The following is a 14,318-nucleotide window of genomic DNA, read 5'->3' as shown; positions in this document are numbered from 1 at the left end:
TGTACTGCCAACTTGATAAGAGAGTATGATTCTTTTTCCCACACTAAACTATTCCTAATGCTTGGAACCCATTCCCAATCCACCTTCCTCTATCAAACCCATACTCATTCTTTAGATTTATACCAAATATCTATGCCAAATATCACCTTCTCCTCTAAAGTGTTTCTGGATTCACAGAAATTTACGTACTCACTTTTCCTATTATGAATTCCCAAAATATTTACTTATGTATTTATTTAATAATCTCCCTACTGGTAATCTTAATTATTTAATAATCTTCCTACTGATAATTTAGGTACCTTCTGTATCATATAACAGTGATTTGTAAATAAAAATAATAGTGATAACATAGATGATGATAGTAGTAACCACGATAAAAATGACGAAGAAGGTAGCAGGCACTGTTCCGAGTGCCTACCACGGATGACTTCATTTAATCCCCACAACCCTATGAGGAGAGTATCTACTATTCTCATAGCTAAGCAGCAGAAGAGCTGAGAATATGGCAGGTGCTTGACAAATGTTTACTACACATTGTCCTGTTTAGATGGGAGAAGGACGGTAGAGATTAGGATATTTACACTATCAGCATTTTAATGCTTATGCATACTCAAATTCAGATTAAAATAAAAGTTTTAAGGAATAAAGATTCAGAGGAAGAGCTCCCTGAGATACTAGAACTGGCTCTACCTATTATAATTGGGTTTGTTATCCCTCTTTTTACTATAAAGAATCAGTTTTATCAGGCTATCACCGCGAAAAAATGCTCATTACTTACCTGTCTTATAAAGAAGTCCCCATGAATTAGAGAAACAATTCCAAAGTTTGTGTACTTAAAAATATGATCCATCAACCACATCATTTGGGCAACAACCTAAAATATTTTAAAACAAGAAATAATTAAATGTTGGATAGAAGAAACCTGACTATAGTCTAGCCAAGTCTGTAAGTTTTAAATACACTCTTCCAAGCATACTTCTAATTAACCTAAATATCTTAAATCTAATGTTATTTCTACAAATAAAGCACAGTTATAGACTCTACATGAAAAATTACAGGTCTTGATTCCAAGCCTTGGAATCCTAAGTTACAGCTATATATATCACTGTGTAACAAATGAAGCTGAATTAATTTCTTAAATTTGGACTTAATGATTTCAAATTTGTTCTACCCTAAACAAAGTCTCTGATAATTCTCATATAACTTGTAAAATTATTTTGAAACAATACAATAAAATGGCTAAAGTTATCAAATGTGGGTTATACATTTAATTATTAAGCACTAAAGCTTATAAACCGTGACTTTATCTTAATGGTTAAAATATTAAAAGTTACAAAATAAAATATATTTTATATAAAATATAAAAATTTATAAAAATATAAAATATAAAAATGTCCAAAATAAAGGAACATTTAAAAATCCCTTTAACAGAATGATTTACACATTCTATTATGTGATGAAGACTATTTGTTAGTTTATGCAAGGCCATACTCTTTGCCAGCATAAAAATGTTTATAGCGCCTCAGTTCTCAAACACAAAAATATTATCCATTGCTGATAAGAGTTAATATTTTTATCAAGAGCAGAATACTTTATTTCAAGCAAATTTCAAAATTAAAAGTAATTGTAAACAGGGATCTAATTAATGAATTGGTTAACTGTTTTTCCCTGTTGAGGAAACAGCATTCCTTGTTATAAGCCTTAAATAAATAAAGAGAAAGCTACAATCTCAATCAAGAACACAACAGAGCTCTACTTTGGTTCCTATGGGAATAACAAATATAAACATCTCTAAGCTCCAAAGTATATGAATTTACATATAAGGAAAAAAATAAGCATTGACACCCAGGTGCTGCTTTTACAAAAACATTATAAAAGCCCACAAATAATATAATATTAAAGCTTCTGTCTTAATTCTTCAGTTATCACTAAATAGTTCAGTTACACAACTCCTCCATCAGCTTTACTATAGAAAACCACTTTTAAAAAATATACATGCCCAGTGAAGAACTGATTCCCCAAGTCAATTAAAACAGAACAAAATAATCACCAACATCTCATTTTTCAGTCTTGTGTTGCTTTGTAACGGTGACTACTTTGTTTAAATAAATTGAGATTTGAACGAAATGGAATTTGTTGAAAAGTGCCCCAAGGAACAAAATAAAAAGCAAGTGGATTCAACCTATAAAACATTTGAGCTTTAAACACAGTATGAAGTTCAGCTGCAATTTATTGGTCTCTGGGTTTAAAACGCCAACACTCAAGTCACTAGCTTTTGTGTTTAATTTTACATTTATGGTGGATTTACCCCTTCAGTTAGAAAGGTCACCTAAAACAAATAAATACGGTAAGAGAATCAAGCTATCTTCTGAGATTTATATGAATAATTCTGTCCTAACATTTTAGGGGAAATGTTACAAGTCAATAAATGTTTATTATATATCTAATAAAGTTCTTTTGACAGAAATAAAAATTCTTAGTTTCACCATCAATTGCCATAAAAGGGCAAGGCTCTTCACTTCACAGATATTTATTAAAAAGGTACCAGCACATTTAGAAAATACAATTAATCCTTTGTTTCATATTCCTCAAAAAAGAGTGGGCCGCCCCATGCCTTAGTGGTTAAGTGCGCGAGCTCCGCTACTGGCGGCCCGGGTTTGGATCCCGGGCGCGCACCAACGCACCACTTGTCCGGCCATGCTGAGGCTGCGTCCCACATACAGCAACTAGAACGATGTGCAACTATGACATACAACTATCTACTGGGGCTTTGGGGGGAAAAAAAAAAAGGAGGAGTGGGGGGGAAAAAAAAAAAGGAGGAGGATTGGCATGGATGTTAGCTCAGAGCCAGTTGTCCTCAGCAAAAAGAGGAGGATTAGCATGGATGTTAACTCAGGGCTGATCTTCCTCACAAAAAAAAAAAAAAAAAAAAGAGGGTCAGTAGACACAAGCCACCTGAAGCAATTCTGTCAATGATTCAGGGGCCCGTCACTCAGGATTTTGTTAGGTATTTCCAAGAGACAAAATTGGTCTACACCAATTATTCTTTATCCAGAAGCACGGATTTTCTACATATCAAAATATCTAGAGAGGCTTCCGTGAATGACTCCATTCTTTTATGTCTTTCTGAAATGACAGTAAAGTCAATGGTTCTCTAGTTTAGAAATCTGTAAGGACAATTTTGGTGGCAACAATGACTAGACGTGCTGTACTAGCATTTAGTGGGTGGCAGTCAGGTATGGAAAACGTCTAACAATGCCCAGGACAGTTCAGAACAATAGTGTTGTCCTACTAAAATGCCAACAGTGCCTCCACTGAGAAACACTCATTGGTGCTACAAGAAGTCTCTTGAATTCAAAAAACTATGTTATACTGACATCACCACTAAACTACTATTTTTTAACTGGCCCACAATTTAGCATTAGCCTTCTTTCTTGGAATGTACCCATGGAGTATGCAATAAATCAAGTAAACATTCCTGCTTGTAAATATAAACTAATACTGCTCTCTACTTATTAGACAAGTGGTAAAGATTATAATGCTTCCAGCTTTATATTACTCAATTACTCCTTTATGAAAGAAGATAAAAAATTCTTCAAGATTTCAAATTATTCAGTAATATCAGATCATCATAAAAAATGTTCACTATAACTAATCTGAAAATAAAAACAAAACTTCTCTGGACAGAAAAATGAACCTAACACAAACTAACCGAAATCTTCTTAACAAAAGCAAACAGACAAAGCAAACTTTCTTTTGTCCATATGATTGGCGAATTTCAGATTACCTAATATTCTGGTTAATACAGTTATCATCTACGCCAAACTGGAGTTAGAGTAATAAAGTTAGGCTTACTTATACTAACCATTTTAATCACTCTTTGAGATTCAAAACCCAATTAAGGACACTGTAGGCCCTCAGAACAATCACTATAAATATAATTATCATATCAGTAAGAATAAAAATGTTTGTTAATTGTGGGCTGTCTTTGATACAAAGCCAAATAAACTAGTTTTTACAAAATTTTAACATCATGAACTTAGAGGACAGGCAATAAATATTACCATAAGTACAAATATACCTACATAGTGATACTCTTTTAACAATTCAAGATTCTGAATATAAGAAAGGATTGACTTTATTCCACATTCCAGCAAGATTATGCCTTCGCTTTTCAGATAAACAAGAAAAACAGATTCCACAATAATCAAACATATTTTCCTTTACTCTCGCCTCGATTTCTGACCCCTGACCTACTGAGGCAAAATCTCTAGGACCTAAATACACCAAGCTTATTCTCACCTTGGTGTTTTGGCTAAGATTGTTTCATAAGGAAGAAAGCCCTTGCTTCACCACTGTAAGTAAATTCTACTCACCTTTCAAAGCTAAGTCTACATGTCCTCTTCCCTCTACAAAGTTTTCTACATCCATCAAGTACATGGTGAGCTCACCCTCCACTGAATACTTCTCACCTTGCAATTAAGTATTGTTTGCTATACCCTCTCCACCTACCAAGGGCCTGTTAGCTCCTTTAAGAGCACAGAGTAGGACAGAGTCTTACAGCATAGTATTCTATACTTAAGAGTTACCAACCATGAATATGAAGCACTTAATAAAAATCTATTGATTTGTTTCTTCACTATTAGGCCAAATATTAACTCCATTAAATTTATACATTTTCTATTTATTTAGTTTTCTATGACTATAACCACTTTAACTTCTCATAAGATGTTGAAGATAATTTATTTTAAACCCTCTCAGTTTATTGATATAGTTATCAATATAAGCAATGTAAAATCAACAGTTCAAACACAGCCTTAGTAACACTGAATAAAATGAGCCTAATATCTTTCCTTTCAATTTGCTTTGTAAATGAAATCCAAAATAATATTTACCTTATTCTCTTTTGGTTAAAGATCCCCAAGACCACCTAATTCGGTAGCCAATTTTACTGTATCTTGAGTAATGCTGCTTTTTGTGTCTGTATTTCTCAAACTGGCAATCCACCATTTCACCTCAAGACAGTCCCCAATTTAAACCATATTAACTTTGCTTTCATCTCAGTTATTTTTAAAACAGCTTTATGGAGATATAATTCCCATTATCCCAGTTATTTTTTTTTTAAGTCTCTAAATTCCTCTCCCGGAGTGACTTAGAATTATATATTTTTTTCTTTTTAAAATTTTCTAAATTTTCAGGAAAAGTATACACATCAAAGTCTAAGTCTATTTTCCAAACCATAGTAAGATCCTGGACTTGATTCCTTGTTAACCTCCCCTTTCTGCTGTCTACCTCTGCCCTCAGCATGGCTTACCAGTCCTTTGTCCTGGAGGCACATCATCAGAGTACACACATCTCCTGTTGCCTGATGATTCACCAACATTACTGCTTCATCTTTTGAAATTGCTTTAATATCTTCTCCCCATTCCATCACTGTAAGAATAAAAGCTGTCATTTTAAAGATTTTTACAGTACTAGAAACCTTATATTAAAAAACTGATATACATCAATGATGATATATCACCTAGCTAAAACTTCCGTAAGTTTAGAGCTAAGTTTGTTTCCTATAAAAATCAGGACACTGATATAACATTTTATAGACCCCCAAAATATCCATTAAAATATAAAATGGATTTTATATTTGATCTAGAAGTTCTACTTCTTAGAAGTTATCCTACAGAAACATTTGTCCAAATACGCAAAGATATATGAATAAAGGACGTTTATGGCAACTTAAATGTTCACCAACAGGAGAATGGATAAGAAAATTATGATATAATGGAAGACTGTAAATCCATTAAAAAAATGGAGGTTATCTCTATACACTAACCCAAAAGGACCTGTTATCAAGCAAACAAAGCAAATCACAAAACAGTGTATATATATCATGATGCATCTTTTTAAAGAAGGAATAAAATTTATATGTTAAAAAAGGCTGGGGGAATGAATTCCAAACTATTATCATTGGGAGGTGGTTTCCCAGAGCCTTTCAAATTCTACTTTATAATAAAATATGCAAACAAATTACAAAAGTATTTAAGCATTTTCATTTTAAAAATAAGAAAACTAACAAAGAGGTTAAATTTATTTAAAATCTCCAGATGAAAAGTCATTGCACCAAAACCTATATGTACACTGTAAGGAAAATAGTGGTATCTCCAAGTAGTTATGCCTCTTTTTATAGTAAATTTACTTCACAGAAAAAGTAAAATTTAGCATGAGTTTCAAACATCAGGATTCTACAAAGAAGCTTCTAGGGTTCCTCAAATGTCTGAAACGAATTACCAGAGGCTGATTATACACTAGTATTCACTCATCTCACTCAACGCTAAAAGTAAAGAAGTCAAGCCACCTGTGTGTACGAGTTCTGGATAAAACAGGGACGGGGAGACTTGGAGTCCACCTGCTTGAGCTCCTGCAGTCCCCCTCCTTCTCCAATCACCCTTCACTGTCACCCCAATACAGTGGAGCTCCTCATAACACAGTGGAGCTCTCCATAAGCACTCATTTGAGAAAAGGCTTCTGCCAACTTTTTCTTTCTATTAAAACCCATTTAAGCAAGGCATCTATTCATTCATTTTAAAGATCTTAAAATTTTGTATTAAGGAAATTTTCAGCTGGGCTGATATACATTAAGTTGTGATACCTACTTGCAAAGTGAGATATTCCAATCATTCTATCAGATTAATGTTATTACTAATACTCAAATAGCTTACACTGTATGGGAAAAAATTTTCACTTAAAATTTTTAAAATGAATGCGGTATAGAAACTACATTACAGATGTCAAATAATCCTTACGGAATAGAGGTAGGACACTGGGAGAACCCAGCCTCCTGAAAAAGGCAGCAACACCAACTTTCCTTTCCCAAGTTCCCTGTTCAGTTCGGCTGACAAGCTAACTTTACTGAAACATATTTAAACAGCTGCTATATCACACATTGCTGGGGGGGAGTATAAAGTGGGTACAATAGTTTTGGAAGTCAATTTGGCAATATATATCAAAATTAAGAAATGTGACCATCTTTTTACTCAGTAATTCCACTTTTAGGAATTCATCTTATAAATATATTTATTTATGTGAAAATGACACATATGCAAGGCTATTTGCATATAATATAATATTTGCAGTAAATACTGCAGCATTGTTTGTAAGAGCAAAGATGAAAACAACTAAGAAGGGAGACTAGCTCAATTTCATAGATTGAATGGTGGTTTCCAGGAAGGGGAAATAGGAAGTTGAATTAGCAGAGGGTTTCGATTTTGCAAGATGAAAAAGTTCTGGAGATTGGTTACACAATAATGTGAATACACTTAACAACACTGAACCATATACTTAAAAATGTGTACACTTAAAAATGTGTACTTGGGAGAAGATACTTGCAAACCATATATCTGATAAGGAGTTAATACCCAAAATATATAAAGAACTCATACATCTCAACAACAAAAAAACTAACAACCCAATTTAAAAATGGGCAAAAGACCTGAATAGACATTTCTCCAAAGAAGATACCAACAGGCACATGAAAGATGTTCAATATCATTAACTATCAGGGAAATGCAAATCAAAACTACAATGAGATATCACCTCACTCCCATCAGAATGGCTATAATTAACAAGACAGGAAACAACAAGAGTTGGAGAGGATGTGGAGAGAAGGGAACTCTCATACACTGCTGGTGGGAGTGCAAACTGGTGCAGCCATTATGGAAAACAGTATGGAGATTCCTCAAAAAATTAAGAACAGAACTACTATAGATCCAGCTATTCCACTGCTGGGTATTTATCCAAAGAGCATGAAAACACAAATGCATAAACATACATGCACCCTTATGTTCATTGCACCATTATTCACAATAGCCAAGGCTTAGAAGCAACCTAGGTGTCCATCGAGGGACGAATGGATAAAGAAAATGTGGTATATATACACAATGGAATACTACTCAGCCATAAGAAATGATGAAATCCAGCCATTTGTGACAACATGGATGGACCTTGAGGGTATTATGCCAAGTGAAATAAGTCAGAGGGAGAAAGTCAAATACCGTATGATCTCACTCATAAGTAGAAGATAAAAACAATAACAATCACATAGAGACAGAGATTGGATTGGTGGTTACCAGAGGGGAAGAGGAAAGGGAGGGGAGGGCGAAAGAGATGATTAGGCACATGTGTGTGGTGATGGACTGTAATTAGTCTTTGGGTGGTGAACATGATGTAATCTAGACAGAAATCGAGATATAATGATGTACACCTGAAATTTATGTAATGTTATAAACTAATGTTACTGCAATAAAAAAATGTTTTTAAATGGTTAAGATGGTAAATTTTATGTGTATTTTATCGCAATTAAAAATAAAAAAGGGAGACTAGTTAAATAAATTATAAAATATCTGTGCAATGGAATACTATGCAATCATGCATTTGTATACCAATATGGAATGATACATTGCAAGTAATAAAAGCAAAGCATAGAATAGTATGTGAAGGATGCTACCAGTTGCGTTTTAAAAAAGGATGGAGGAGAATATACTTATTAAATGAAAATTCCCCATATCATGCCATTATTGATAACCCTTCAATGGAGACACACACACACCCCCATTCTTTCATTAATTCATTCTTTACTCAATAAATCAGCATCAGGCACTGTTAGGTGTTGTGGATATAAAATAAATAAGAACAAAATAATAGCAGTTAAAACACTTAAGAACAGTCTAGCTTGGTTCTATAAATACTGGGCTATTAAGAGGTAATGTGGAAAGTCTGCTGGCTCCACATCTATATAAACAGATGTTTCGTAACCAAGTATTCCTTTAACGCAATCTCTGCTACATGAATGGGAAATATTAGATACTTAGGCCTATGCAAGGGGATATGCAAAGCATATATGTGAATATAACTATAATCCTAGTTATACCTAGAATCCTAGAATGAACCTAAATGCAATATAACCGGTGTCCTGATAAGAAGAGGGAAATCTGGCCACAGAGATACACAGGGAGAATGCCATGTGACGACGGAGGCAGAGACTGGTACAGTATGTCTATGAGCCAAGGATTATGGACAACCACCAGAAGCGAGCAAGAGGCAAGGAAAGATGCTCCTCAGAGCCTTCAGAGAGCATGGCCCTGCCAACAACTTGATTTCAGACTTCTAACCTCTGGATCTGCGAGAGAATAAATTTCTGTTATTTTACGCTACCCAGTTTGTGGTACTTGGTTATTGCAGCCCTCTGAAACTACTATACCCCACCCACCTCAACTTTCCCCCTTCTTTCTCTCTCCTTTCCATTCTATTCCTCACCAAATTACAGGTTTTTTTCTTATCAAATATAGGAAAAGAACAACTGCACTGTAGTACTTGAAACATCTAGAACATCTTTATAGACATCTAACATGTATTATAAACAGTTCTCAGTGTTTATGTCTATAATACTTTCAGGGTATAATCATTAAGAGTTAATCCAATACATATTTTATCTCTCAGCCATAACTTAGCCAAAATTTATTTTCAAACTAAATGTCAATTACTAAGACTCACATGGCATACTAAATCAAACAAGTGAAGGCAGCTGGATCAACTTTTTATTAAGAAATTATCCTGATGTAGCAATAAAGTCCTGTTCAATTTCATAATAATCTAAATTTTATTCAACAATGAATTAATTTCCAATACCTATGGTATTCTTCTTTTACCACACCATTACATATTTCAAAGATAACTGTTAGAAAGTTATACGAATTTGATTAACAAAATCAAGATAAAAAATGCTTATAGAGAAAAAGCATTTATTTTATGTATGAAGTAGCTATATTCCTCAGATCACATCCTGCTATCCCAGAATCAGTAAGTATAATAACAGAGCCAGTTTCTTAACCAAGGAATAGAATTATTTGCATGTTAAAGAACAGAAGCTACGGATGCCTGCCAGTTCTTACACTGTACTTGATTAGAAGAACAAAAATATTTTAACGCACTGTTCTGTGAAATGAATTCTCAAAAAAGAACTGGGTCAGGTCCACTATTTCCAAAGGGAATGAAGGACAACTGAATAAAAACTAGAAAAAAAGTTCTCTAGTTGTAACTGAATTTTTCAAATTCTTGTTGAAAACCGAAGCCAAAGATTATCACCTTCTACACATACACACACACACACACACACACTCTCACTCTCTCTCTCTCACATATTAATAAACCTCCCCCAAAAGTTATTGACTAGAATTGATCAGGAGAGTTCACATCTCAAAAAGAAAATAAAAACAACATAATCCATCACAAATTCCTTAAAAATAGTAACGCTAAAGCCATCATACTGTCCCACAAAACAGAACTAACGTGAAGAAAGGCTGCTTAATACATGACCACAATAGCTTACCTTTCAAAGTTCAAAAAAATTATGCCTGCAAGCTGATGCCACAAACGATTTTATCATTCTGTGCCTCAGTTTTCTCATTTATATAACATTAATAATACCATTAATGCTACTCAACATCTCGTGAAAATGAATGATATATAATTGATAAAGATCCTGGGTAATTGGATTACATGACAGTCAAAACCACTTTTGAAATCACTATTAACTAAAAGAGTCATATGCCTACTGTGTCATGTAAGGTCAGGTATTCTAATATGAATAGTAAAGATTAAAGAGCAAAAAAAACACATGAAAGAATCTCATGTAGCTCAAGAACTATGGCTTTCAATAGCCCACAGTGGAGGCAGACGGATTGGATCCATCCAAAGTTAGGAGTTTGCAGAGCAAATGGAGCAAGATAAAAAGGGAGTGAGGACGTTAATTAAGGGTGGCCATGAGAAAGGAGCTAAAGGTACTGATTAATGGAAGGTAGACTGGTGAGGATAGGAACCAAATAAGGGGGGGATTAACTAAAAGAAAACGGAAGGAGGGCTATTATCATAGAGATTTGTTGTTAGTGTCGTCAAGTGGATTCCAACTCCTAGAGACCCTGTGTACAGCAGAGCAGAATCCTGCCCAGCCTTTTTGCGCCATCCTCTCACCTTCCAAGACTATATCAGACAATGCTCTGCTGCTATTCATAGAGTTTTCCTAGCCAACGTTTTCGGAAGTGGGTGGCCAGGTCCTTCTTTCTAGTCTGTCTTAGTCTGGAAGCTCCACTGAAACCTGTCCACCATGGGTGATCCTGCTGATATTGGAAATACTGAGGACATAGCTTTCGGCATCATAGCAGCTGCTGCAGTATGACAACCAACAGACGGGTGATGTGGTTCCCTGACTGGGAAACAAACCTGGGCCTCAGCAGAGGGAGTGCCAAATCTTTTTTTTGTGCGTGTGTGTGAGGAAGATTGGCCCTGAGCTAACATCTGCCAATCCTCCTTTTTTTTTTTTTTTTTTTGCTGAGGAATACTGTCCCTGGGCTAACATCCATGCCCATCTTCCTCTAAGTTATATGGGATGCCGCCACAGCATGGCTTGAGAAGTGGCGCGTCGGTGTGCGCCTGGGATCCGAACCCGCCAACCCCAGGCCGCCGCAGCGGAGCGCGGGCACTCAACCGCTTGCGCCACCGGGCCGGCCCCGGGAGTGCCAAATCCTAACCACTAGACCACCAGGGCTGGTTATGATAGAGATACTTGATGTCATTCCCCCATCTCCACCCTTACCAATCCTATTAAAACTCCCTGAAGTAGGCCTAGACATTCTGAAAAAGCCCCCTGGGTGAATCTGATGTATACCTGTAAATAAGAACCACTGGAATTGAAATATTGATGAGTTTTGTTTTATTTTTTTAAAGTAAATATACTGAACACACAGCAATTGTGGTCAGTGCCTCTTTTTTGGCACTTAAAATTTAAGAGTTTAAACTTGAGGAGACAAGCTCAAGGTATAGCTTTTGGAGGGTCTGCTTAGTTAAAATAATAATAGTAGTGGGCCGGCCCCGTGGCTTAGCGGTTAAGTGCGCCACTCCGCTACTGGCGGCCTGGGGTTCAGATCCCGGGCGTGCACCGATGCACTGCTTCTCCGGCCATGCTGAGGCCGCATCCCACAGACAGCAACTAGAAGGATGTGCAACTATCACATACAGCTATCTACTGGGGCTTTGGGGGAAAAAAAAAGGAGGGAGATTGGCAATAGATGTTAGCTCAGAGCCGGTCTTCCTCAGCAAAAAGAGGATTAGCACGGATGTTAGCTCAGGGCTGATCTTCCTCACAAAAAAAAAAAAAAAAGTTTAAAATAATAATAGTAGCATATATTATTAAATAAATACACAATTCAATACTAATAATTTTAATAGCTAACATTTACAGAATGCTTCTATGTGCTAGGTTTTAGTAATTAGTAATAGGAAATAATTTACATTATTTTCTTATTTAATCCTCACAAAATCCCAAATGTACAGACACTATTATCCCCAATTTACAAATGAGAAAAATGAGACACCAAAGGTTAAGCAATATTTTCAAAGTTACACATTTAGGAAGTAGGGGAACTGAGATTCAAAACCACTACATCTTGCTGTCACTGCTGGTACGCTACAGGTCAAAGGACCTTGAGGACAGTAACTTGGATAAGTTCCCCACACAGCCCCTGAAGCTGCCCATGATTATGCCAGGAAGTAGGGTGGACAAGCCAAGTCCCAAAGTCCTCAACAAATAAGGTTGCTGAATGGCAGCAATAAGGAGGGGTACAGAAGTGCCCAGCCAAAGAATCAAGTGTTTTTTGCATGACAGTTAAATAACAACCAAGAATAAAGAGGCAGTGGGTATCTAAGAAAAAAACCAACATTGTCTTTGGGCCCAGGTTGCAGGCATCTGAAGTTTAACATGCTCAATACCAGAACTAGCTCTTTACCCTAGTCTTCTCCATCTCACCAAAGGACACTGTCATTCACTAAGTCAACACAAGAGAAAACCTAAGACCACCTTTGATCTCTCCCTTTCCTTAATTCTCCACATTTAATCCCTCTCTAAGTCCTGCGGACTCTATCTCCAAAACACATCCTGCATCCTCCCCTGTCTCTCCTTCACTACTACCACTCTAGTCTAAGCAAGCAACAACTCTTTCCTGGACTTCTGCAGTGATCTCCTAACTAGTCTTCTTGCTTCCACTCTAGCCACCTGCTTAAAAGAAAGCTTCAGAATAGAGTTTCCAATTCCAAATACCAATAAAATCAAAATGACCACTGGCAAACATGAATTAAGGAAGAGCAGGAAAGTCAAAGATAATAACTGGAAATTAACTCCAACTGGTATTGATATTTGTTTTAAGTTAAACTTAGACTGTTTTCAAAAGGGGAGCTATTGGTATCTTGGGAGAAGCAATTTTTCCTGCAGCCATTAGCATTGCAAAACTTTTAGCACCCCTGGCCAACAGTGTCTGTTACAAACTAAAAGACCCTACACATTTCCAAACATCCCACCCCCACCTCCATCCCTTTTAAGAACCACTAAGTTAGAGTTAAAAATGAGTTAGGTCAATATAAGCCTGTGGTGAAATCAGGGTAAGGTTAAATAACGAATGAGAATAGTAGAGACAACATGAGGACTACGCAAACATGTGCTTATTGGAAACAAAGATCCATCTCTCTGATGCCTACCTTTCACCCACTCAGCCCCCAGGATATGGCAGCCAGGAGTTTGGAAGAGTCTTCTCTAGGAAATCTAACCAGCTCTAGAGAAAAGATCTAAAAATACTGACATCCAGGGTTCTCCAATGAAATATTCCAACCAGATTACCCTACAATGAGGCTCAGAGTGGACAACAAGCCTCAGCCACTAGCAGGGCTACCAGTCAACTTTTTAGTCCCCTACTCTTAAATAAGAACAGATAGTCATGTATTATCAGATATCCAAAAAAAGCTCTTAATGCAAAAGACAGAAAACAAAGCAAACATAAAAATAAAGAACCTAGAAGAAACAGAGATAACACATGAAAAAGAAAACTTCAAGAGAGACCATTAATATCTACATTGAGGTCAGAGATGATGATGATGTGATAACCATGAGACAAGAACAAGATGCTAAAAAAAAGGAATATTCAGAGAAAATAAGGACCTGTTGGAAATTAACATGATAGCAAAAATGAAAATCTTAATAGAAAGATTGAGAGATAAAGTTGGGAAAATATTCCAGAAAGTAGACAAAAAGACAAGATGAAAAACAGGAGAGAAAAGATTTGAACATTAGAGGGTCATTCCCCAAAGTCCAACATTCAAGTAACAGAAGTTCTAGAAAAAAAGAACAGAGGAAAAGAAATCAGAGAAATAATTAAAGAACATCTGAGGACATAAATTTCTAGATTGACAGGGGATATCCAATAACCAGTACAGTGGATAAA

General features: G+C 35.9%; 1 protein-coding gene across 2 annotated transcripts in view; it reads right to left on the bottom strand.

Moving 5' to 3' along the window:
- The window catches only part of LPGAT1 (lysophosphatidylglycerol acyltransferase 1), a 76,508-nt gene that overhangs the window by 38,148 nt on the left and 24,042 nt on the right, over positions 1-14,318 (bottom strand). For both annotated transcript variants that reach the window (XM_087439412.1, XM_087439408.1), the window contains 2 exons: positions 5,315-5,433; positions 779-874 (listed from right to left, as the gene is read on the bottom strand). In XM_087439412.1, the coding sequence (XP_087295538.1) occupies positions 779-874; positions 5,315-5,433 (215 nt within the window). The remainder of the gene's footprint in view (positions 1-778; positions 875-5,314; positions 5,434-14,318) is intronic.

Source organism: Ceratotherium simum, chromosome 2, assembly GCF_057802395.1.
Source record: "Ceratotherium simum simum isolate JZ-2026a chromosome 2, ASM5780239v1, whole genome shotgun sequence".
NCBI lineage: Eukaryota > Metazoa > Chordata > Mammalia > Perissodactyla > Rhinocerotidae > Ceratotherium > Ceratotherium simum.
The sequence above is the reverse complement of the archived record's forward strand: the minus strand, read 5'-3'. Positions and strand labels throughout refer to the sequence as shown.